A 24,286-nucleotide genomic window follows, 5' to 3' on the forward strand; every position below is an offset into this window, starting at 1 on the left:
ATCTGTCTCAAAACTTTATTAATGTATGAACATGAAGATTTTATTTGTGAAACATGTTCATTCATGGTAATGCCAGTCTAGTGTGACACTACGTTTTTATGTGTGGGCTGACCGCAATAGGGCAGTTGGATATTAGAAAATGGAACTACCGCGCTTCAAGTTTTGAAATTCTTTGAGGCGATCCTACAATCATGAGTTCTGTATAATTGTTATTCAGTGCCTGTGAGTAAAGAGTCATCCAGTGCTGGGTCATTTCATAGACGCTATTTAGGCAAAGATCAGTATTTTCATCTCCAAGTTTCAGGATAAGCTGGGTGTTGTCTGCATAATTAGTTTAGACAACAGCAGTATCAAGCATGTGGATCAGCAGACAAGTATAAATGTTATATAGAATAGGCAAAAGACATGCGCCCTGTGGCACCCCACATAAGAGGGGCTCTGCAGGGGCCTTAAAGTTGTCAATAGCCACCTGTGCTGTTGTGGGGCCAAGAAATGAGGCAAACCAAGAGACCATGGCTTGAGAGCAGCTGACCTGGTGTCTCATCCTGTCCAATAGGAGAGAATGATCCACCAGGTCAAAAGCAGCCGACAAATCTAGCAGAACCAGAAGAGCAAGCTTGCCCCTTTCTGCTATTTCTGCCAAGTTTGCACGTAGGTCAATCAGGCTGTCGCTTTGCCATGCATGGCATAGAATCCAGATTGACGTGAACTTAAAAGGCCATGTCGTTCGACATGTTCTTGAAGTTGTAAATAAGCGATCTTGTCCAGTATCTTCAATAGAAATGGTACATTGGTAATGGGACAGTAATTACTGATACGCCCGGAATCTAAGGTATGCTTCTTCAGAATGGGTGTTAGCGGAACAACAGATGTTCTAAAGGCCGAGCTAATTATTTTAAACAAGAAGGGGGTAAGTAAGTGAATAGAGTCCTGAATGAGACTTGAAGGACAAATATCTGAGCCACATGATGTGGGTTTAAGTTCCAAAACTAGCTTTTTTTTTTTATTTATTTATTTTTTTTATGTCCTTCTCCGATGGAGCAATAAAATGAAGGAGGGGGACCGTACGGTTTGTGTCATTTTGACTAAAAAAGGTACTGATAGGGTTTGGCTGCACAGAAATAAGGTTCTTCTGCCTAGATTGGCGGCTTTTTATTTTATTAAAAAAGCCTAGATGTAGTTCTGTGCACCATGAGTCGCTAGCCTGAGTCGAGTGTTTTCCTCTTTTTTCCCTTCAAGTTCTTAGTACTTGTTTTGTTTGATTTGTCATTAGCGATTCTATTTTCAAAGTAAGTTTTCTTATTAGAGAGCAGGGCTTTTTTTATAATGGAGGGCTGCAGCTTTGTACTTAGCATGTGTCAGGGCATGGGTCTTTCCTCCACATTCATTCCAAAGATCTTTTCTGTTTCCTAGCATCCTGTAATTCGGTGGTAAATGTAGCTTGATTAGAGATTCCCATTTTCTTATTTTTCAGGCAAAGAAGGGCAAGCGTATTAACAGCCTGTGGAGTGGTGTCAATAAATTGTTGTATTAATATATTTGTATCATTAGTCAAGGTGCATGAACTCAGCTGGTCTATAATAAAAGCCTGAAATACATGCTACGTAAGTTCCTCCACATGTATTCCAAAGCGGGTGAGTGGGTAAATCTTTGAGGCTGTGGTGAGAGCAAGAAGATACAACAGCGGTCAGACAATGGACACGGCTCTATTGCAGGTGAGGAAACTATAAGATGGAGGGTTAAAGTTAAAACCCAATCAAGAATGTGGCCTTTTTGTTGGGTAGCAGTACTTATGATTTGAGCAAAGCCAAAGGTGTGAAGCTTTGTCATCAATGAAGAGGCCTTGTTGTCAAAATCATCCTTATCCCATAGGTCAAAGTCACCCAGGATGAGGATATGTAATGTCTGTTTTAAAGGAATCATTAATAAGCGCAGTTATTCTTCAAAGTCACAGTTCAAGATGGTGGACAGTGGTATCTAGTCCATTCATCTAAACCCATTCCATCTAATACCATTCCATCTAAAACATTTCCATCTAATGCATGTTTTTGGGGGGGTAAAGGGTTAATTTTTTTTCAGGTGTAATTTAAAAGGTAAAAAAACGGCGGTTTCGGAGGGTGGGGTGGGGTGGGTGACATGGTTCGGTGGCTGGGGCCAGGTACCCCCCCACCCCCCAAAAAGAAAAAGAAAATGCATTAGATGGACATTTTTTAGATGGAAACATTTTGATGGAATGGCATTAGATGCAATGGTTTTAGATGAAATGACCATAAACCCTGGACGGTATATATTTAAAATGTTAATGGTAGTGTTAACGTCAGTGCCAATTCTATGTGTGAGTGAGATGTGGGCTTTAAAAATATCTTTGAGAATGGCAACACCCTTACCCCGGATTCGTTTGTATCTATAAATGCTGTAACCATTGGTGGATGTAGCTAAGATTGTGGTGTGGTTCGTTACTGTAGAGGGCCACGTTTCCGTTACACATATGACATCCAAATTATGTTTGTTAATAAAATCTGCGACTTCGGAGGCGTGGTTAACTAAGGATCTTGTATTGAGTAGCGCCATCCCAAGCTTGGTGTTATGGGCCGCTTCCCTTGTCTGAGCCATCATGTATACAATCTTAATGTATGTAGCTCACATCTGGCAAAACATCAGTGACGCCGCAAGACGCAGCACGGACCTGCACAGACCGGCTGTAACGCTCACCTGCTATCCACGGGGACATCACTCAGCCTGTTCTGACCTCTTACGACCTCGAACCCTTCCCTGGAGTCTACTCGACTGGAGACTGGGCCTTGTTTTCTTGGAAAGTGTGCTCTCCGTCCTGCTTTCAGCGCAGGTGCGCGTTGATTGATGCGGGCTCGTTGCTGCCTAGTTACTTCACTGGCAAGAGTCTGACAGGTAAGTATGAGTCTTTCGAACAGTTCCGATCCTTTCGTATTTGTATTGAACAAAGTTCTTTTTCTGTGTCTTTTAGGTGCAGCAATGTTTTCAGCGTGGATGCCGGTTATGAAGAAGAAATGCGGTGAGTAAGCGCGGTATGCGGCGCCTCTAGATGTTTCCACGCTAACCTGGAGTGTCTTTTCCCTCTTGCAGATGGATGAGAAATTCCGGAGACAGAGTTCCCCCAGAGCGGCTGGGATTCAGGTAAGTGTTTGAAGCTCGTACAGGCTTTAAAAAATAAGCAAAGATTTGCTGAATGCTTACTAATGCCTTTTTTCTGTTCTTTTCCCTTTTCCTTAGGAAGCGGTGTGCCGGGATGGGAATGACACCGCCGAAGATGACCACAGAACAGAAGGAGCGATGAATGATGGGCAGAAGTGCTGCAAGGTAAGGCTGTTCCTAACAGTGTTCTTGTTCTTGCAGGAGCTGAGCGCAGAAGAAAGATGCAGGCCTACTGGAGACTGATCCGAACACGGTGAGTGTCATGCTGCAGGTGCAGAAAACACAAAGCATGTTTCTCAGCCTGGGCGTAGCTTAAATAGTCTCTGGGTATCCCAGGTGTCTCTAGGCTGAACCACACCCAAAAGACTAGACTGCACATGCAGTTCTGAGAACCGAAATATGTGGGGGCACCCATCTTGTCCCCATCAATGCACTACAAGTCCAATCCCCAATGTTATCCTATGGGAGTGAGTGAGTCTAGTGCCACAAGCGCCAAGTCTGACTCCAAGTGGGTCTTTGGAGGGATGGAGAGGCCCTTGAGGGCCATGTAGGTGATAGTGGCCTGGCTCCAGCCTGACATCTTGGACGGCTGGGGACATGAGGGGCAGGAATCATGACACCGGCTTATCTTTCATGCGCAGGCACTCCCGTGCCTGCTTTGCAAAAATGTATCCCCTGAAACTCCAGTGCTGATGGGAACTCTAGTTCCTAGCAGCTAACTGTTTCGGCAGACAGCAATCACCTGAAAGTGGATTTTAGCCTTGTGAACCAAGACAAATACAGAAATAAAACAGTGCCAGATGTCAAAGTTAATTAGCAGGTATTTGTAAAATTAAGAACTCTATAATCTAAAAACGCAGTTTTTAAAAGCAAAATTACGTGTGCAAGATCAACACTGAACTGAAAACGAGTCGTATTAAAAATATGTGGCCTCGACTCTTCTTTCTGGCCTTAGAAGCCAGGAAAATTGTTTAAGGACTTCCAGCCCCATGAAAGCAGAGGCTTTTGGTGGGCTACTGCAGGGCTCATGAGTGTTTGCTGTCAGGAAGTGGTCTTCCCAATCCACAAACTGGTTTCGGTGTTTCCGAGTGGTATTCATGAGTTGTCACCAGTAGTCCTGTGTGTGGGCCAGATCTTTGTTTGGCTAGTGGGAGTTTCAGCTCTTACCTGGCTTTGCCATGAAGTTATTGGGTATGGATGGGGTATCCTCAAGAGAGGAAGGGGGAATACCATGCCTTTTTTTCCGAGGGTGCCCTGCTACTTCCAGGAAAGATTCCCATTTGTCATTTTCCCTCCAGTTGTGAACCCCCCAACTTTTTGCTGATGTTTAACACCATAGTCTGACTTTACCAGAGGAGCCCAGCTTTCTGCTGCACTCCTCTGGGCTTTTCGCTCACTTCCTATGGGGAAAATGACATGCCCTTGAGACCAGTGCTCCAGCTAAGATTTTGAGGTGGGAGTATTTTAAGCATGATTTTTCAAATTGGAGCGTAAATGCAATTTCAAGAGTAAAAATGAGTTTTCTCCTCTGCAAGACAGTAAAACATATCCAACATATACCCAATGCATACGTAAAATCAGACCCGTAGCCCAAAAGAGATGTAGGTCAAAGTTGTCTGGCTTGGCTTTAAAGGAATGGTCACCCAAAAAATTTTATTGCAAAAAAAGATGGGCAATAATAAAAAAAATCGATTGGCACTTTTTTTTTTTTAAGTCCCTATGTAACATTTTGAGAAAATGAAGCTGAAAGGGAAGTACATGGGGGCATCCATTTTGTGAAATGGATGTCCGCCGCTGTGCTTGCTTTGGCTTTTGCGGCACTAACGAAGGAAAAGCCAGCCAGCTGTAGTAAACAAAAGCTACCACTGGGTGGCTTTTCCTTCATTGGTGCCGGGACTCTGAGGACGGAGACCGGAGACTACAGGCAGAAAAGCTGCAGCTTCATCTCGTGAAGTGCTATTTTTTTAATAAAAATAAACACTAGCTGGAGGAGCCTGGAAAACTTAGAAAAAAAACCCACAGCTTTAAAAACGTTGTATTTATGTTTGCGGTAGCTTTTGAAGCTATCACGCACATAAATAGACCATTATTGTCTTTGAAAACGCTGCGGTTTTTATTTCCAGGTAAACCGTGATTACCGCCTTTGGCATGAATAGGTGGCCTGGCTCCAAAATGGTGTGTGCGCGCCTCCAGGATGTGGGCTGGAACATCTGGTTCCAATAGACATCCTGGGTGCCAGAGAGTGCTGTGAATGCCTGGGACCACCGTGGTCCATGGTTGGTCCACGTATGGTATGCCTGCATGTGAGCAGATCTCCCACTGGGTCCTCTTCATTTTGGCGTGAAGGAGATTCTGGATAACAGGAGGCCCCAAACACCCATACCATGTCGATCTTTGGCGTTTTCACTGAACAAAGGATAGGATCCAAGTATCTTGAAACTAAGAAGCAGAGTTGAGGAACCTCTGGTGACCCGCTGGAAGGTTTAGCACCCTGAGCCCGCTGCCGTCCCGTGGGACCCCTCTGCATCTGATTGTCCTAGAAGGTCTGCAAAGACGCTTTGAGCCATTGGAATAGTGGGACCAACTATTCTCGCCACCTTCAACAAAACCTGCAAGTAAGTCTTCTCGGAAGTGTCCCAGGGCCAACTAGTGGGCTGACCAGCTTATGCAGACTCTTTGCCCTGATACCGCTGCCGTTTCGAGGAGGCCCTCGAAACTTGGTATGCCGCTAGCTCTGTGTTCACGGTACTCTCACACCGAATTTCGTACACTTGGTTCCCAGGTCTGGAGTAAAGTGAGTGTGTCCGTACCGAGTATATGCGGTTACCGTGTCACCCAGCCGTGGTGACGACCTTTGCAGGTCCACTGCATTTGTGCCCCTCTAGCCTCTGAAGCCTGCTGCAGTGAAACTGGCCTGTTCTTCAGCATGGGGTCTGGCATGGCATGGATTCACATGCTCGTGAATATTCCCTGTCGTCAGGCTGGGAATCCTCGGTACAGAAAAAAATCAGTTTTGTTTCTGATCGGTCTTTACTAGTAGTAACCAATCACTGATCTCTGGGTCATACTGCCCACAGACAATGACGGCCCTCTCCCTAAGCCCCGCCTCCGGCAGCCATCCTCAGATTTTTACCGCACGTTCAAGTTTTGGGAGTCCTCGTGCTATAGCTCTTGAGCTTTTGCTGCGTTTCCGCACTTTTTCAAAGAGAATTTGCCACCTCCCATGGTTGTGCATGTATGTACTGCTATGTAATCTTAGATTCATGAGCATGTTAATCCATGCCAGACCCCATGCTGGAAAAGGAACAAGTTACTTACCTGTAACTGTTGTTCTCCAGCATGGGTCTGGCATGGATTCACATGCGAACCCCCCCGCCTACCCTTCTGAGGCTCTTCACTTGGTCATACTGCCACTTTACGTGCTACGAAATCTGAGGATGGCTGCCGGAGGCGGGGCTTAGGGAGAGGGCAGTCATTGGCTGTGGGCAGTATGACCCAGAGATCAGTGATTGGTTACTACTAGGAAAGACCGATCAGAAACGAAACTGATACTGATTTTTTTTTTTGTACCGAGGATTCCCAGCCTGACGGGGGAATATTCATGAGCATGTGAATCCATGCCAGACCCATGCTGGAGAACAACAGTTACAGGTAAGTAACTTGTTCCATCCATCGACCAGGAGCAGAGAAATCGCCACTGTCCCTTTTGGGAATCATCGCTGTATCTTTGTCGCTGAAAGCCGCAGAGCCGTCAAATTGCCGCACTTGAACCTGCAACCGAAGTGGACTCCACTGCCGAAGTTTGGTCCGGAGTGCGCCGGGGGTCGGTGAGTAATCGCAACACTAACCGGTGGTCCCTTGCGTCTCAATCCATTTTTACACACGAGTGGCCCCTGCGGGCCCCTCTCCTTTCCAGTGCTAGTGCAAACTATTCCCAACTCTTGGAATCGACTCTGCCCTCAAGTGGAGACCATCCTCGAAGAGTGGGAACCTATTCTTCATCGCCTCACCCACCTTACTGAGTTGCTACAGACCCTTGAAGAGACCCCGTTTTGCCCATTTGAACTACCGCCTCTGCTGGCATTGAATGTACATCTGAGCATTAGGCTCCACTCTTCTTAGGGATTGGACTGCCTCTTAGTTATGAATGTGTTGGATGCCGAAGGGACTAAAGACTATTTGCACTGCCTGTTTCCTTCTCTTTTTAGGTTGTGGACCCATTTCGTGCATTAACCATTTAGACCCCAATGGTCTTGTATATATGTATTTAGATAGGATTGTGTTGGCTTAATAGTATTACTGTGATTTGATTTGTGTGTTGTAACTCAAAGGCCTTGAAATAAATGTATATGTATTTTTAATATATCTACATCTGTCTGGGAGTGATTTGTAAGTATCCTTTACTCTGTGTGCTCATTGAGGTCACCTTCACCCCTCCTGAGACCTAGTCTTGATCGCCGCCAAGCTACCTTGATTGGTCTGGCTTGTCCAGAAGGTTACCCTGTTCCAAGAAACAAGGCTGGCCTCCTGAACCTCTGCCCACCAGGTCAGAGTTCAGAAATCCATTTTAATATTTCCCGGATGTTTTCTACCTCCATGTGATCCTCCCTCATATAGCCGCCCACAGGGTCAGAATCTGGTAGCGGTTGCTGCCCATGGTCACAATTGTAGAGGGTTCCACCGGCAAAGAAGTGATTACACCAACGGATTCATCACAAGGGATAGAGGCCAAACAGCCAGAGGTTCTGGTACTCCCACCAAACAGTAACTCTGCTTCAGTTCCCCTCCCATATCACCCTGATAGGGGGGGGTCGCATAACACTATTAGCCCATGTATGGGAGGGGATCACATCAGACAAGTCTGTTTCGTCAACAGTCAAAGATGGTTACTGCCCGGAATTCGAACAACTACTGTGCAATCATCCACCAAGATACAGGTAGATGTCTCTAGAACACCAACCGATTTCTCCAAGCATAGATAACAGCTCTACTGCAAAAAGGTGCCATAGAGCTCGTCCCTCCATCAGAGGTAAACAGGGGTATTTATTATGTGTACTTCCTTGTACCAAAGAAAGACAAAGCAAAACATCCTGTACTCAATATAAAATGTGCAGACACGTAGGTCAAGCCTCAAAAGTTCAGAATGACAAAATTGTAGGAAATCATTCCTTTGCTCAAAATGGGAGACTACATGGCAACCCTGGATATAAAAGATGCACATACAATCATATGTCGATGTTTCCAGCTCACAGAACGTTCCTAATATTCAAAGGGGGGTCCACACACTACCAATTTAAAATTCTCCCCTTTCAGATTGCGTCAGACCCACGGGTCTTTAAAAAGGTACTGGCAGTAGTAGTGACGGTCAATCCCAGTAAACCCTTATCTGGACGACTGGCTTCTAACAGGAGACGCACCTCGGTTATGTGAACAGAATATGCAGGAGACCATAGACCTTCTGCATCAACTAGGGTTCTCTGTCGACGAGAAAAAGTCAAGCCATGTTCCCAGTAAGGTCAAACAATTTCTGGGGGCGATGATTTGGACAGAAGACGCTTTAGTTGTCCCCTCCGAGAGGGTCCATACATTTTGCAACAACTCCCATGTCATACAGTTGGTTGTCAGGCAACAGTCAGGAAGGTAATGCACCTTCTTGGTATGATGGCATCCTGCATCTTCATTGTGCCACATGCAAGGCTACACATGCGTCCTAGGAATGGTTAGCAAAATGGTTTCAAGCGCAAAGGAATCTGGGTGATCTAGTGGAGGTTTTGCAGACTCTGGTTTCGGTGCATTAACGGTGGACAAAGGAAAACTTGTTAAAAGGAAAACCCTTTGTCAACCCACCAACACAAGTCACAATCACAACAGACACATCCCTTTCAGGTTGGGGAGCGCATTGCCTCCACCATATACAGTGCATGGCATGTTGACACAATCACTAGTGTGACGAGGCCTGATTCCAGGCCGTGTCTGGTAAGGGAGGGAGTCCACCCCAAACATTCCCTGGTGCTCACACAAGTGTGTACAGACCCCCTCTCCACCTTATCGATGATGACCACCAATGGGGGGGGAAAGCTGCAGCAGAGGAAGCCACCATGCAGCAACAGTTCAGCCTAACACTGGCCACGTGAGAAAGGGGCACAGCAAAGTCTCCAGGGATCAACACGCCATTCAGAAAAGGAGGCCTTATTAATGTGGATCCCACCAGCTTACCAGAGACATTAAGATTAAAGGCCATATAAAACAGGGACTCCAATTCCTGGTTCCCTTTCTTGGCAGAGATACTTTGAGAAAGGGAGGAGGAGTTTACAAGCCCTTTTGAAGCCTCCCTAAGCACTTCCCCGTGCCACGCCTCCTTGAGCCAAATAAGAGATTGGACAGGGTGCGTATCCAATCCTGGGAAGGGTTGGGGTATTTAAGAAGGTGCATGTGACTTGTGTGGTGTGGGTTAGTTTGGTGAGGACAGATGGTGAAGGATGTCCAACAGACCAAAGGAGGCAAAAGCAGAAAGGAAACTATTGTTGAGAGATGGTCTGTGGAGTGTTTGTGAGTGAGAAAGAGTGGGAGTAGGGAGTGGAGCAGAGGTAGTGGCAGAGTTAGTAGGAGTAGTTGGGAGTAAAGATGGAAGGTGGCGGGAGTAGTATGAGGACAGAACTGGCAGAGATGGTCAGTAATAGAGGTGTGAGGAGGGCACCATATCCCTTGAGGACAGTGGTAGTAGAGAGGTGGTGGTGGTGGTAGTGGCAGAGCAAGAGGAGTAGGAGAGGTAGAGCGGGAGGCACAACAGGAGGTGGTGGAGTAGAGTGAGATGGGAGAAGGAGGGACAGATATATAGAACAGTTGCAGACCCAAGCGGTAATAGGAGTGAGATAGGAAGTAAGATCGAAGAGTGGAGGTATAGAACAGTTGCGGATATAAGTGGTAGTAGAAATCGGAAACAGACAGGAAGTTAGATCGAAGTCTGGAGGTAAAAAGGCAGAGTTGAGAGTTGGAGGGCAGTGATGTGGTGGGAGGAGAACAGCATAAGGGATCAGTATAGCAAAGGGTCAGGAGTGAGGGTTGAAAGAAGTGAGAGTGGTGCTGAGCGAAATAAGGCACAATTTGCTGTTTCCTGAGACTACTAAGTGGGGATAGGAGAGAAAAAGTTAGAGGTTCCCTAGGGAATCAGATAGCCAATGTCTTGGGGTAGACCCGATGTGTAGAGAAGTGAAAGACAGATGGGGTTACCAATTGTTGAGATACTAACAGCCGGTTAGGGATGTCTGGGTTTGGGAGGCGCGTCCAGGCCCAGGGAAGACTAGATAGGAAAGGGCCTGCCCTAGCGCCAACTCCAAAGGACTACGAAAGCTCAATGAACTTGAGATCATGAGACATTCTGATTTTTATTGTATTAAACAACCTTGGACTTTTCGTTAAGGCTCAGCGTGATAACTTTGGGACGGGACCCCCCACCCCTCCGTCACACTAGCAAAGAAGCACACCAATGTCCCAGAGTTGCTAGCAGTGTACAATGTACTACAAGCTTTCCAGCATCATCTAGCAGGGAAGAATGTACTCATTATCACGGACAGCACAACTGCCATGTTTTACATCAACAAACAAGGTGGGACGCACTCTAAATCTGTCCAGACTAGCTCAGAAAATATGGAAACTGAGCCTCCAGAGAGACATTTTTCCTCATGTTGCAACATGTTCCAGAGAAACACAACTGCCTATCAGACAGACTAAGAAGACACACATGCCAACCCTTGAAACGCGAGTGGTAACTACATTCAGACATTGTTTAAAATGCTGCACTTGAGCCCACAGGTTCCCCCCTGAAAGGGATCCATGGGGAACACACTGTGGATCATTTAGTCAGGGATATTTTCATATGCTTTTCCTCCAACGCCACTCTTGAACAAAGTAATCCACAAGATGCATCAGGAGCACTTAACAATGATCCTAGTTGCTCCAATGTGGGAAGGTCAAACATGGTACTCCCACCTACTCAAGATGTCTGTTTGCCCACTGATAAAGCTAACCTGCCCTTACAACATATTGCCACAGAACTAAGGGTCAACCCTTCATCCACATTCTCAAACAACCAACGTAGCAGCCTGGCTCCTGAGATCAGCCATCTTAATTTACCTTGCAGGTGCATGGAAATATTTTTTAAAAGCTTGTAAACCAAACACAAGACACTGTTACTTTAACAAATTGAAAATAATTGTTGTATGGTGTACAAAGTCCAATTTTAAATCCAATTGCTTGTTCACCATCCGACATAGTACATTATTTTCTTCGCTTGTTGGGCTCAGATCTAGTCTTTAATTCCTTAAAATTCCATTTGGCTGTACTTGCATACACATCACAAAGCAAGGTTTCATGGTGGAGAATTCCAGTCCTACAAATCCACCACTGTGATGGGATTTGAACTTTGTTCTAATTAAGCTCATGGGTCCCCCTTTTCAGCCTATGCATTAGGCAAGCCTCACAGATCAGCTATCACTTTCATAAGAAGGGTGAATTCAAGGCATTGTCCATTCCAGAACCTTTCGTCACAATACATAAAAACATGGTGGTCCTAAGAACAGCCCCCTTTTCGCACCAAGTTAATTTCCAAATTTCATGTCAATCTATTGAACTGCCAGCATTTTTTCTAGACCCACAAAACTCTGGAGAAAGAGCCGTCCATACACTAGGTGTTAGGAGAGTTGGCCTGTACTACCTCTACAAGACAGTCAATCAGGAAAAAAGACCAGTTCTTTGTTTCCTTAGCTGCCGGAAGGGAACGGGATCCTGTCTCAAAGGCAGCCATTTCTAAATGGATAGTAAAATGCATACAACAATATTACAAGGAACTACCATTTACACATAGTACAGGTGCCACATTAGCCTTCATTGCAAATGTTCCTTTGGCGGCAATCTGTAGAGCAGCTACATGGATTTCACTTCACACATTCACGCAACATTACTGTGTGGATACACAAGCAAGGAGGGACTCCCAGGTGGGGCAGGCGGTGTTCAAACATTGGTTTGCCGTTGTTCCTTCTACCAACCGCCGCCTTCTCTTTGAACTGCTCGCTTGTCTATGGAAAGCATGTGAATCTAAGCAGATCCACATGACTCGGAAGACAAATATTACATACCTGTAATCGTGTTTCTGATGCTTGTATCTGCTTAGACTGCCATGTGCCGCTCTTTCTCCCCTCATTGGGAGTAGAGGGTGCATAAAATACACCTCTTCACACTTTTTATCCTTTTTATTGCACACATCATGCAACCTCAGGTCAGAAATAAACCAATGAGAACCTCGACGCTTGAAGGACCATGGGTACAGTACACGTCACAGTAGGGATAGTATTACAAACATGACCTGTCAACGTCCCTTTTCAATTTAGAAAACAAGTCATGTAATAATCTGCACCAACGACTCGATGTCGGCCTATGCAAAGCATGAAAAGTTAGGCCGAAGATACAAGCTTTAGAAAGACGATTACAGTTATGTCATGTTATATGTAGGTCACATCTGACTATTATTAGAATGTCCTGTTAGAAAACAGACACTCTGAGGATGTTGACGTGTGACGGATAATAGGTACACATAGTGGAACTAGTGTTACATGTTCGTTCCTGTCTACACCCCTTTTTCGTATTTAAAAAAAACAGGATGTAATACGCTGCCCCAACCACTAGATGCGGCCTATGCAAAACAAGTGATTCTAAGCCGATACAAGCCACAAAAAGATTACTGGTAAGCAATATTTTTCTTTTAGCTGTGAGATTATTCTAGCGTATCGTGCTGGTAATCAGTTCATTATTTTCAATGAATAGCTGCACGGTTGTCTGGGTGGGTAGAAATTATACATGTACTGAAATTAAGTTTCGAACATTGTAGAGCAGAAGCAGGCTTTTGCTGCTCTTCCTCTGCTACTGTGTCAGCATGCCCTGAAAATGATACTTCACTCAATAAGATTCCGATGTGGATGATCCTGATGACTCGAATTCTCTAGACACAAGCAAGGCAGTGGTCTTGGGAGATGCTGTAGTTGACTTTGATGCTTCAAATGGAGGCTTCATCTTCTGGCATTTGGGGGCATGGACCCAGGTCAGATACCACTTGCATTTGATAGTGGTCTGGATAGTAAGTAGGATCTGATACGATAGGGAGGACTATTGTGACCAGTGCTTCGGAGTGAGGTAGGGGCGCTCACTTTTACCAAGCAACATCTGAATGTTGCAATTTTAAGAGATCAAGGATTTGTAACTCGGGGCAGTCCAGTACAAAGGCAAGAACACTGGTAGCAACAGCAGTTTCCATCCTTTTAGTACTTCTTGCCAACTCTAATAGCCTAACCTGCCTAACTGCAATCTCAGTAATTGTGTGGGATTCCAGAGTAAAGATGGTAGTGCTGTGGTTGTATTAACCAAATGTTCAGTCACTGTGTAAATTTACTGTGTATTTACTATTGCTCTTTATTTTAGGGGTATTCTTAAATACTGTAAAAATATGCACCACACACACCAGGTGCCAAGTTTCTCACTGACGTCACGTAATATGCAATTGTATATATTATTGCACACCTGGCTGTTTTAGTCCAACATCCATTGTTACTATAGGACACACATCGACACTATTTTTCTGTGGCACTTCGGGCAGTCTGTCGGTCTTTCAAACCTCATCTCCCTCAGATTCTTGTAAAATCGATTCACATATAGTCTGACAACACAGAAGCAGGAATCTGAGGGAGGACAATGGCGAGGGACATGGTAGTCTCTGCCCACTTGCAGTGTCATCTGAAGCACAGCTGCTGTTTTACTGTCTTTTCTGTAGCAATTTCCAACTTCCGGCATTGGGACATGCAAAATTGACATAGTGCTGTCACTAACCTGCCACCCCAGCCTTGATCACCATGAGCTTCCCAGTCATTGTGCTGGAGCGAGTTGACATCTGCCGGACAAGGTCGAGACCAGGAGGTCTGGGGCAGTCAGGGTTTCTAGTCCCAGCTTGCTTTTTGGCAATCTGTCTGTTGTTCGACTCACTCCTGTTGCTTGTGGTGCCCAAAGAGCATTGCTCGGCTTTCAGGTATTTTATCATCATAACCTGTCACTAGCTGCAGTGACTTCCATATTTTCAGCTCTTCATGTTTTGGCTTTGTTTTTTCCACTCAGATGAGTGATTAGTGTTGAAGGAGAAATTGAGTTTTGGTCGCTTCTGGACTTCTTTTTCTGCAGTGCATGGATTGTATTCCTCTGCGTTATTTATGTTAAACGGTTTATTCTTTTCTTGCTTTCATCCTAGTTTATCTCCTAGTTCTTTAGCCTCACTGTTTTAATTGTTTGCTTTTTCAGTATTTCATGTAATTTTGTATCCTCTCATTAACGTTTGTAAAGTGCCTTGGCAAATGCACTCTAGCAATCCAAATAAATACATGCAACAGTGTACATTACCACAAAAGAAGCAATAACAAAGTTCAGAACTTTGCCAAGACAAGCGCAGTTCAGATGGCATTAGTGTGTAAAAAAAAAAAAGAAAAATTAAAAAAAAAATACATTTTGCTGACTGCGGGCCACTTACAAGGAGTGCAAAACACAATGGTGAACTTTCTCAACACCTCTCTTGGATCAACAGACCTTATCTTGTACATCTTTTTGAAACATGTACTTACCAAGGTTTGTTGGTCACTTCAAAAAAGGAAAGCAGAAAATGGAAAGATTTTGTACCCTGTTCCAAAGAGTAGAGGTTTCTGGAGGAATGTCATTTTCATGTTCTAGTTTGAAAGATGTCTTGCTACCTTCCCCCCCCCCCATTCTCTTTTTCATGGAAAGTACTTGTTAAGAGTGACTCTCTGTCCTCTTGGAGTGTGTATGATGAGTGCCTGAGTAGTGATGTCATGAATGGAGTGTTTGGTTATGATTGGTTGGAATGCTGTGTGGTGAGTGTTCCACCCAGGGACAGTTGAGATGATGTAGCCTGGGTGGTGGGAGCCAGTGGGCTCCACTCTGATCCTGTAACTACTAAAGAATCTCCTGATGACACCTGATTAAAGTAACAATAAGTACTTCTGGCCTCCAGCGTATCCTTTACCCAGCTGACCCCGCCTAGGGTCATAACATATATTGGCGACGAGGATGCTCTTGATGAAGGCGGACCCTGAGAAGAAGCTGGATAAGACAGGTACCTGCATGAATGGGGCCAGACAGTGGGAGAAAAGGATGAGAGAGAGGAGAAAGGACTGCTGCGGGGGGTGCAGCACAGGATCACAGAGACTGGAAAAAAAGGAGGGGGCCCACTGCCCCCCATGATGAGTCCCACCACCCAGGGGAAAAGAGGGTGTCTCCAGTGGCTTTCAAAAAATGGTAACAGATAATGGCACCCAGTAACATGAGAGGTGGTGTTTTAGTTTCCACGCAATGTAACCCAAGAGACTGTTCCTGTTGGCACTACAGGGTTAAAATGTTTGTGCCAGAAGTCGCTCTTGTTGTACCAGGGATAGGTGCCAGAGACACATCTGTCACCGCTGGTGTAGAGCTGAGGTGGAGCTAGGAAGTGCAGGCTCTAAGAAGTGAAGAGTGTGTCTTGCCTGGAGAGCCGTTAAATCAATAGTATGCTGAGACTGCCTAAAGGAGCCTGTGTCTATGGAAAAACACCCATTTCTGTAGGATGGCAGTAAGAGTGTGCTGCAGTGAAGGGTTGTCAGTTTTCCAGCCACCTAATGGTTCACGATGTTATGTGAGTGAGGAGCCGTGGTACTGGGGATGACCCATGTATTGGGATTCCATACCTTAGTTTCAGCCGTCCCGTAACGCGCATGGTGACAGTTGGAGCCCTGGAGCTCCTTGCGGCCTCATCTCCCATCCTGTAGTGATGATGTCATCAACCCAGCAGGGGGACTCAGCGATTGTGTGGAATGCTGGATCATAAAGATTCTGTACTGTCAGAGAATGCTCGGTGCTCTGAAGTTCGTGTCAATCCAGTGAGCTGCGTCAGGGTTTCGAATAATGGACCTTGCAACGTCATTCAACGTGGCCAGGAAATGAAGTTTCCTTTCCGTGTACTGGGTTTCCTGTATTAGCTGCGTCGTAGTGGAGACTGACATGAATTGTCTATCATTGCCTTTCAAGGGGATCGAAGGAGTGCTGCTTGAAATTATGGGGCAGTGTTGCGAGCCTGCCTCTCCCAGGTTGGCATTAAACTGAACTTGGTCTCGAAGCAAGCAAGGGTCTCATCGTAATCCAGCTGAGCCTCGTTATTACCGTTACTGTTTTTCTCCATGTCCCAAGCATAGTCAGTCATTGCAAAGTATTTTATGGACGAGATACTGATTTGACGGAATGTTCCAAATGCCAAGAAAATGCAATGTTGGATTTTGTGAGGTTGTACATTATTGTTGGGAATACCAAAGAGGGATTGTGTTTCATTGTTGTGAAAGGAGTGTGTGGACTGTTTTGCTTGTTGCAGATTTTAAAACATTCGACCAGAGTGATTCTGTGCGGTGAGTGCAGCAATATAGCGAGCTATTAATAGCGGTTCACTGCATATCAGAATAACAGTTTGAGGATTTGCAGGATGTTATGTTTCATCATGGAACCATGATGCGTGGACTTTATAATGCGGCAAGGTGTTGCCTTTGCACCCCTTAGAATTTACGTTTGCATGGAGGTGGAATGGGTAGGTTAGCTTGTGTCAGTCTAACATCTATTTGAGGAATTGCAGGTTGGTTACGTTGCATTTTCAGGCAACATGGACTTTTAGTGTTCCTTTTTACTAAAAAGCAAATGTTTAAAAGTGTAGACTTAGGAAATGTTAAAGTGAGCAAAGCTGTAGGAAATGTCAAGATAGTTACCTACTTCCTGAGAAATCATCTGTAGTTATGATGTGCATCCTGTTGCATATCATTAGCATGGGCCTGTGCGGCCCACTGATGAGTGTGTTGAGCATGGGTGTGTGTTGTCCATTCATGTGTGTTATGAGTATGGGGGTGTGTGGCCCATTGAAGTGTATTACAAGCATGGGTGTGTATGGCCCTTTGGAGTGTGTTTCTAGCGTGAGTGTGCGTCGCACACTGGAGTTTGTTGTGAGCACGTGTGTGCGTTACTCATTAAAGTGTATTATGAGTATGGGTGCGTGTAGCCCTTTGAAGTGTATTTTAAGTATGGGTGTTTATGGCCCATTGATGTGAGTTTGTTGTGAGCACGTGTGTGCGTTACTCATTAAAGTGTATTATGAGTATGGGTGCGTGCAGCCCTTTGAAGTGTATTTTAAGTATGGGTGTTTATGGCCCATTGATGTGAGTTACACTTGGTGTTCTCAGAGGTAACTGGTTTTAGGAATAGTTGTTTGGCAGGACGCTGCCTGCATACTGTTTGTGGCGCGAGAGTGAGGGGACGCCTTCACGACTCGCGTCTGATGGTGAGTTAAAGGGTGTGTGCCCTTCACCCTTTTGTCCAAGCTGTGAGTTGGCTTGGGTTGGTTTTCTTGTTTCTTAAATTGAGTTGCAGAGAGTGTCATTTGTCGGTGGCACTTCCCTGTAATTTAGGCTAATTCGACTTTTCCATCTAGTTGCCGGAGGTTTTCATTGTTAGATGTGTTGGGTTGAGACCTGACTGCTGATGGCTCAGATTGGAACGGCCGCCAATTCTGGGATCGGTGTTTGGGTACTGGTTGTGGAATACCTCTGGTGGGAGTGGCCTTAGTGTGTATGAGCTGTGTGTGTGAGTTGCTGGCTGTCTGGTATCGGGCGTGTGTATGAGCTGTGTGTGTGAGTTGCTGGCTGTCTGGCATCGGGCGTGTGACATATGGTATCTGGTGCCTTCCTAACATCGCCCTGTGGTCACTGTTTCATAGTGAGTTATTGGTTGCTTTGTCAGAGCAAGACCTGGTTTATCCCGAGCTAGGGAGTTTGCGCGTGGGTGTGGCAGCCCCACGATTTTGCCCGTGGCAGGGGTCAAATAAAAGGAGTCATGAGTTCTTTGAGGGTCTGTGGATTTGCTTTGGTGTGTATGCCCACGGTGGGGCCGGTTTGCGCTCGTAGGTGGCAGATGCGAGGTTCCCTGGTGGCGGTGGGGAATGGAAGGTGATCAGTGTCTTCTGATGGGTTGTGAGAGTAGTTGAGGCGGCTGGGTCTTGTTCTCGTTTGTTTTGTCAGGTTGGAAACATTCCCCAGGTGCCTGGTACTGGCTTTGGTGTGCTTGTGTGTGTGGGTGGTGCTCTTCCCTGTGAGTGTTGTGCACTTCAAGGAGGTGATGTGTTGGTGTTGGCTGAAGGTAGGGAGGTGTTAGGATAGTTAGGCTTTGAAGGAAAGGAGGTGTTAAGAGTGACTCTCTGTCCTCTTGGAGTGTGTATGATGAGTGCCTGAGTAGTGATGTCATGAATGGAGTGTTTGGTTATGATTGGTTGGAATGCTGTGTGGTGAGTGTTCCACCCAGGGACAGTTGAGATGATGTAGCCTGGGTGGTGGGAGCCAGTGGGCTCCACTCTGATCCTGTAACTACTAAAGAATCTCCTGATGACACCTGATTAAAGTAACAATAAGTACTTCTGGCCTCCAGCGTATCCTTTACCCAGCTGACCCCGCCTAGGGTCATAACAGTACTCTACTCTAAATTCAGGAAGTCCTGTCCCAGAAAGATCCAGGTAGCCCCACCGTGACTGAGACCAGGCATAGTTTTTGGATCTTCCACTATCGGAGCATCATAATCGAAGAAAGACTACTGTCCAGACCTTATTCGCTGTCCTGACTACAAGCCAGATCCTCCATGTGACCCTCCAGCCTGAGAGTTTGGTAGAGTTCTCATAAATGAGACGCATTTAAATAGAAAACGTGTTGTAAATGGCACATCAAAGAAAGACATGGCTGTCTGAAGTGTCAGGAAGAAGTGGTGTTGCACAACAATCGGTTCAAAACATACTATATAGCTAGATGGATTTTTTTCATGCATATGTTTTCCAAATTGTTATAGCTTTCTTTTGTGGAAACCCAGCGTTGACTTAACTAGATGCCAGCCAGCCAGCTAGTGTGGGATTTTGAAGCAATGTTCCAATTGCAGAAAATATATAAGGGGGCAAAGCATTACTGTATTGACTGTGATGCCAAAGCAGGTGGGCACATGGCCAATCACATATATACAGCAGTGCTGTCTAAGATTGACTTTACATAACCTCTCCCTTTCTTCATTCTGATTTGTGACAATATTGTTTCTACTCTATCTTCCCGGTTATGGTTAATGATGAAAATCAAATGAGGTACATGAATTACCTGTATTAGTAGGTGTAATTATTCATGCTCATACCAACAATAGCCATCTCCTTTTAAGGAGCTTCAAATAAAGCAACGGGTCTGACCTGACAGCAGTGCATCTCGGGGAGCCAGTTGACTGGCACCCTGAAAGGGAAGCATATCTCTTTCACAGTGTTCTCAGTTTAGGATTAAGTTTTGCCAAAAAAGGGAAAGAAAACACAACTTAGTTTTCTTTATTTTTCTGAATCCTAATATTTGGTTTTAACTATTTTCTGGGATCTGACTGGAGCCTCCGTAATATCCGAACTCCTGCAAATATTGATAACTTTGCTCATGATGCATTTCCCTGTACACTTAAATGTCAGTTTTTTGTTTTGTTAAAATACCCTCGCATTTAGATGATGAATTCTTAAAGTAAATTTCTCTTGTTGTGTGTGTTGGATCTACATTTTCCTTATTTTTGTTTCTTCATTTTAGTGTAAATGGAAAGCAGTACTTCCAGTGTCAGCCGAAGTACGGGGCATTTGCGAAACCTCAGTTTGTCACAGTCGGGGATTTTCCTGAAGAAGACTATGAGCTTGATGATGAAATGTGATAACATGGTGCTTTATCTGCTGGGAAACTTGTTCCTGACTTAGTTTACACAGCTACCAGTGTCATTAAGAATCACCTGTGTAAAGAAGCGTCAAAAGATTCTCCCCCAGAAATCAGTTGTTGGGGTGCCAGATCATCGCTGCCATGTTCTTTCAGATTTTGTTTCATTGTTTTATGTGAAAGATTCCATATTCTTTGTTGCTCTCGTGAAGCAGGAAGACACGTTGTGAAAGAAACTGGCTTTGTTGTGCACGTTTTATTAGTTTTCTGCCTAATTCAGTGAAAGTTTAAAAGAAACATTTGTCAAAATAATGCATCTGTTGGAATTTAATGTGTCTTCTGGAGTCTTATCTCTTGGGTGGCACATATATACACTGCAAGACGTGTAGTATTCAGAAAAGGAGCCCTATTTGGGCCTGCTTACACTGAAGGAAATCAAAATGCCAGCTAGTTTTGCATAGAATCGTTATTTCAAGTTATCAGTAATCTTGTGGACACTGGAAGGGCTTAGGATGGTGATCTTAAAATGTATATTTTAAGTTTCACTATTTGGCGCCCAACATTTGTGACCGTATATTTATTGTGTTCTCAGTTTTGGATTCAAACTATAGCCGTGTTTGAAGAGACAGACATTTGACACGCTTTGGCTATGTGCCGAACAGCAAGGACTTGTGGCTATTGAAGGTTCCTTCCAACTTATCTGAGCCAAGCACTCATTTTGGGCAGTTGCATAACATATTTCAGATTGTTCTAAAGCTGAAAGGAAACGGTGGTGGTTGGCTGCCTACACATTCCTTAAACATTGTACCACCATTTGTTTTATTTCCTTCTCGGTTTGTTATGTTAAGCAATGGGTGTACAATCATATGACACATTGCAACCAGATTTTCAGCTACAGAATTCTGAATGTAGGTTTTCCTCTTAAATAAGAGTAGGCTTCTCCAACTTCACTGTAAAGAAAATCGAAGCAAATTGGTCCGCACTTGAACAGATTATTTTAATGCAGGCTATATCAATTTAGGCTATATTAATTTAAAGAAAATCCTATTCAACCTGATCGATATTTTGGACTGTCTTGCATTGAGGCGTTTGAATAAAGGTTTGGTTATAAGATCATTAGAAAAAGGGCTCTGGTGCTAGAAACATGAACTGTACTGTTTCCTATAAAATATATACACTAGTTTTACTTGTTTTCATGCAAATGTTGCCTTTAGCAAAGCATTTCGGATATCTTGGCTGTTTGGCCATTACTCACTTGACCAGGTTGTTCCTCTCCCCCCTTTTCCGAAACCTATGTGTTTTTAAAAATAACATATTTATATATTCTTGCTCACTGCAAACAATGATTTCATATACTAATTTTCTGCCCACTATTTTGCATAGCAACATTTCCAGATGTTTTACATGTTTGTACATTGTCTGTAGAAACATATCTTTGCTTTTCATTTCCAGCTATTTATTCTAAGGTCATGTAGTCTGCAGATTTGCAAGACCTTTGTGTGAAGGATATCTCGATAGAAATGTGATCACATGAAGGCACATGATTTCCTGCATTTGAGATAGTCGAGAGACAGTTCAAAGCTTTGTTTGCCACCTTAAGTTCTCATTTCAATAAAACCTTGGTAATTACACAGTGGCACGGTTTATTTTGATCCTTTGCTCTAAAGCATTTATCAATTCCTGACTAGAATGTGTGTTTTGGTATAGTACATTTTTGTAATTTGAGTGTTTAGCAAGCTTATCCCTCATCGTTGTGAATGCGTCGGCCCTGTCTTTAACTGATCAGATTGATGATCGTCCGTCAGTCTTCCACTTTAGGTTTAATGATTGCAATACTATCTTCATAGTTACTCCTGTGCTCAGGAACAGTCTATTCTTTAGGGATAGAGATTAGTAGGTATTGCTGCAGTTGGTTAATATGGAATAGAAACAATGACCGGGTATGGAACATTTGAGGCTGGGTGGGTCTTATCATAGGTATTTGGCAGCCCAAGGATATATATATATTTTTTAAATTTTATTTTCCAAATTTCTCAATATTGAATCACATAAACAGTAACAAAACAATATGCAGTAACCACATTAATAATTATCAAACTATATACATATAAACCACCCCATCCCATACGGAGTCACAACATACTCAATAATCAAGCCTAATACAATAAAAGAAATTTACCCCAGATCTTGTTGAATAAAGCATTTTTCTTTTCCCTCCGCTACAACACTCTTTCCATTTCCGCTAGTAAATGCATCTCTGCAATCCACATCTCAATTGTAACCGGATCAGACGTTTAACAATGTCACTACCTAGCACAATGGTCTTGAAATCATGTAAACCTTTGCATCAAGAATCTTTTCACAAATTTGGTCAAATTCGAAGCACAGACCCCTTACCCTCGAACAATCCCACAACATATGTTCTAAGGTGCCAACTTCATGTGCACACGCCCAACATTCCGAGCTGTCGCACATTCCCCTTTTCATCAGTCTCTCAGGCGTCCAATATGTTCTATTTATAATCTTGATTTGACGGGATCTTTCAGCAAGCCCTAAAGAACACAACTTCACATTCTCACAAATCCGTGACCAATGATCTTCTGTAATATCTTCCCCAATCCTCCGGTTCCAATCCAGTCTCAAAGCATCATTTGCCCTATAATTTGACAGTCTATAAACATAGCTGACTAGGCCACAACCACTCACTCCTGAATTCCAACCAAGCATATCCACATTCATTATTTCTTCCATATTCACTTCACCCACCGCCTTCTTGATCTTCCGATAGTCTGCCAGACAAAAAGTAGGAATATCAAACTTCATCCTTATCTCCCTAGCCCAGGGATATTTTAAAAGGGAGGTTTTGTTCGGTCTGAATCATTGCACTGTTGTGCATTAAATGGCACCACCATATTGGCCCAAAGATGGGCCCTAAATGCCAACAGACCGCGTTCTACAACTGTGCTTTCGCGGTTTGAACCAGCTGAAGCAAAGGATCTCGGTTAGAAAGGAGTTTGAGGCTCGCAAGCCCATTCAGGTACGTTGAGGCCTTTCTGTGTTAAGGTCAATAGTTTTGTACAATGAATCTGTTTTAGAATCATTTGCTGTACTTGTGCTGGCATCTAGTGGTTCGGCTGAGTATTTAATTTGTGTCAGGACGAAGAGCAGAAAATATCACTGATTAAAATAGGTCTGTCCTTGGACCAAAGCTGATCGAGAACATGGGTTAGTGCATCTTCCAACCTCTAATGCGACTGTACATTTGTATGTAACACGTTCGCGTTTAGTATAATAACTGGTTTCTTTAATCAATGAACATATTTCTAATCTGGCTTTCGCCAAGGGAAAACCTTAACCAGCTTTAAGCCATGCAAATTGGAAAATGCTTGATCTAGGCCTCTAAGTAGGAAAATAACAAGTAGCAGTGTAACAAGGAGCACCAACAAGACCCAGAGTTCACTGAGACTCCCGAAAAGGCTTGCCAAACATTAGTGTCCTCCCCAGCCACACACACTAAATACCCGTGCAGAATTTTGCGAAGATATCATAAAGTACTTCTGGGAGTACTGCACCTTTGGGGAAAAACACAAATAAAAATATGAATGGACAACCCTTGAAAGCAATGATTGATATCCTGCTCGGAAACTAAACAAATAGTTGCATTATTGGCTCCTGTGGGAAAGACATGTTTCATAGCATGGTCTGAATGAAAAACAAGTGATGCCTAAGCTATATTTTGTCGCCATCAGCCTATAAAAAGCCTATTGGGGCATCTTCCATCCTGAAACAGGTGGTAAACCTAAAAATCGACCCTAATGTGCAACTTCAGATTCGCAAAGTGGGAGACTTTGAGGACTAAGACACTCCTGGATTTTTCTGCAGTGCATTCTATGGGGTAAAAAAAAAATGGGGTTGAATTAACGGAGAACCGTTCCTTGGTATGACGTTCATTCATCGCCCCCCTTTTTTTTTTTCCCAAAAAATTGCTGAAAAAAAAATCTAATTATTGCGGGGTAGGGTAGTAGGAGGCTAGAGAATCAATAAAAGGGAGCCCCACAAATAAAAACAATTAATTCAATTCGTTTTTTCGTGCCAAAATGTTGGCGGAAAAAAAATGGGGATGAATGAACATTGAACCATGTTCCTTATGGTCCATGCAGTTGTTATCATCATGGCTCAGCTTATGTCACGTTATCACCTTTCTACTAGGAATAAATTGATCATGTGCAATAACTGATTTGAAATTCATGTTGTGTTGACTCCGTGTTATATTATGTTGATTTTATACCGTGCAC

At 44.0% G+C, this 24,286-nt stretch overlaps 1 protein-coding gene across 1 annotated transcript in view; it reads left to right on the plus strand.

Moving 5' to 3' along the window:
* Positions 1 to 21,627, plus strand: part of TBCB (tubulin folding cofactor B) — a 290,333-nt gene extending 268,706 nt beyond the window's left edge. The window contains exon 6 of the mRNA XM_069644621.1: positions 19,875 to 21,627. Coding sequence (XP_069500722.1) covers positions 19,875 to 19,992 — 118 coding nt within the window. The 3' untranslated portion in view covers positions 19,993 to 21,627. The remainder of the gene's footprint in view (positions 1 to 19,874) is intronic.
* The last annotated feature ends 2,659 nt before the right edge of the window (positions 21,628 to 24,286 follow it).

The sequence above is a fragment of the Ambystoma mexicanum genome, chromosome 2p, assembly GCF_040938575.1.
Source record: "Ambystoma mexicanum isolate Mex_15411 chromosome 2p, UKY_AmexF1_1, whole genome shotgun sequence".
NCBI lineage: Eukaryota > Metazoa > Chordata > Amphibia > Caudata > Ambystomatidae > Ambystoma > Ambystoma mexicanum.